The sequence below is a fragment of the Cyprinodon variegatus genome, unplaced genomic scaffold, assembly GCF_000732505.1.
Source record: "Cyprinodon variegatus isolate N-32 unplaced genomic scaffold, C_variegatus-1.0 Scaffold81, whole genome shotgun sequence".
NCBI lineage: Eukaryota > Metazoa > Chordata > Actinopteri > Cyprinodontiformes > Cyprinodontidae > Cyprinodon > Cyprinodon variegatus.
This window is the reverse complement of record NW_015150534.1, coordinates 1,360,252-1,362,624: the sequence shown is the minus strand read 5'-3', so window position 1 is coordinate 1,362,624 and position 2,373 is coordinate 1,360,252. Positions and strand designations below refer to the sequence as shown.

At 38.3% G+C, this 2,373-nt stretch overlaps 1 protein-coding gene across 1 annotated transcript in view; it reads right to left on the bottom strand.

The window, feature by feature from the left end:
• Nucleotides 1-2,373, bottom strand: part of atp9a (ATPase, class II, type 9A) — a 76,539-nt gene that overhangs the window by 57,763 nt on the left and 16,403 nt on the right. Inside the window, exons 3-4 of the mRNA XM_015373131.1 lie at nucleotides 745-858; nucleotides 484-592 (exon numbers count right to left, since the gene is read on the bottom strand). Coding sequence (XP_015228617.1) covers nucleotides 484-592; nucleotides 745-858 — 223 coding nt within the window. The remainder of the gene's footprint in view (nucleotides 1-483; nucleotides 593-744; nucleotides 859-2,373) is intronic.

Genomic DNA, 2,373 nt, shown 5'->3' with positions numbered 1-2,373 from the left:
AAATTACTTTTAATGACCCGTGGAAACCCTGTTTTACCCCCATTTTAGGGAAGAGATATAAATAAAAAAAATCAGTTTTTATTTCGTTTTGATATTTCCTTTAAACGTCCGTTTGTGCTTTTTTCCCTCCAGTGTTAAATAAGCTCAATGCAAAACTACAGACACCATAAAGTTTCTATAAAACCACAAATTATGCACAGGGGCTTGCCCTCATGCAGGCAGCCAGTCATTGTGTTTATGGCTAAAACAAGCTGCCACATCAAAGAGGCAAAGTGATGGAAACCACCAGAGGTCTCCTGCTTTTTATTGCTGCGACCACTTTATTCAAAGCCCTCTTATGTACACTTTTAAATCTCTGCTTTGAATTACCCACCATTTCCCCTCGCCCCAATAAGCTTTTAACAGCACCAACCTCCGACAGTTATTGAAGGCACCAATAAGGACCAAATATGAGAGCAGACTAACCAAAGCCGATTTTCTCACCTCTTGTGGAAAGCTTGCTGTAGACTTGAGAGTTGACTTCTTTGTCTCGAAGGTAGCACCTTATCTCCTCAATTGCCTCTCTCATGATGGTGATAAACAAAACAAGCCCCTGGAAACGAGAAGAATGCTACAATTAGACAGATTCCTTCAGAAAAAAATCAATGAAATGCAAAGATTTGAGCTGTTTTAAAGCTGAACACAAATAATGTAAAACGAAGAAGACCAACTGGAATGATTGATAGTTAGAGGAAGGGGACATACCAAAGGGACCCAGTAGGTGTAGAGGGCACCAAGGCGTAACTCCTCGACAAATTGAGAGCAGGCCAGCAGCAAAAAGTACAAGTTGAAGAAGTACTTAAACTGATTAAACAGCACCTGAGGATGCAGAGCGGAGAGGAGGACCGGAGTGAAACACTAAACATGACCAGGAGGGATTTTACATCAGGAGGGGCAAGAATGATCTGGATACCTTGGACAAATATTTTCTATGTAGAATCAAGATGAGACATTTTCCTAATGTTCAAAGTGGGATCACACAAGGGTGTAACTTTGTAATAAAACTGTCAGGTGGTTGCAGACGGACCTACAGCGACTCGACCCGAACGCTTTCAATAGGTTTTTGTATTTTCCAAAAATGACATCAAACATATATTTATTGAAGGCTTTCCTATTGTTGAGAACACAAGACACTGATATTTATATTTATAGACAGTTAGAGAGATGCCTTTTAATGCATTATGTATATATAGGGCCCAAAAACATTAATGTATAAATAAATAACGGATAACAGCCCATTCCAATTTCAAAATCGATAAATCATGCATCCCTAGAAGTACAATTTCGATTCCATCCATCCAGAAAAATACGGATATGTTGCATTTTAAATAAAGCAGAGCATTTTTTTTCTTGTAAACTTTGTGGTAAACTTGGAGATATATTTTATTGCATGTTGAATATCCCAGTAAATCTGTTTCCCCTTTACATCTGCAGCTCTCCCCGCTTCTCTCTGTGCTCTGTTTATAAAGATTTATGAACCTCTTTACACACAGAGTGTATAAAGAGGTTCATAACCTCTTATTTTTCTGCGTTTTGTATAAACTCTGTGTATACAAAACGCAGTTTCCTTTTGTACAGCTTTCAGGCACTAAATGAGCTGCAGCTTATGGGCGCCGCCATTTTTGTTTGCGTAAATACTGCTTTGAGAGCTGTAGTATCGTGGGGCGCCGATAGGAGACGGGGAACCGTGAAGGGGTGATGAGTTTATGGTCGTAAGAACCAAGCTCAGCTCGGTTAACTGATCCAAGCTCAGTCCAAACTCGGTTGCAGAGGGGTAGGGTAAGTGGGGCATTTGTTCTTCATTCTAAGAATTAACAATTGATATTTTTACATCAAAGACATTTTTTCACTAAAGATATTTCAATTTTGACTGTTTCATAATTGAGATTTTTTCTTTTAGGTCTTTCAGTTTTACGTGCGTGCTAACCACTGCACAGCCTGTACGCCCCTTAAATGGTTTTTATGCGATCTGCATTACAACTGGGAGGAAATGCGATTATGACAATAAAGATTGATACAATATAAAAAAGCCGGCTGCCTTATTTTGGTCTATGTAAAACAGGAATGTATAAATGTATCCCAGGTACATTTTTTTTTTACTGTTTTGATACATTTTTCAGACTAAAAAACAAATATAAAATATTTCTAAAATTAGTTCTGCTAATATATACAGTAACGTTCAGTAAATTTGAATTACCGTATTTTCTGGACTATAGAGCGCAACTAACTATAAGCCGAGCCCACTTAATTTTTTGAAAAAACTGGAAGAATCATCTGCTCAAAAGCTGCTGATATCGACTGAACTCTCTCCCACCAAACCTGTAGAGGGAGCAC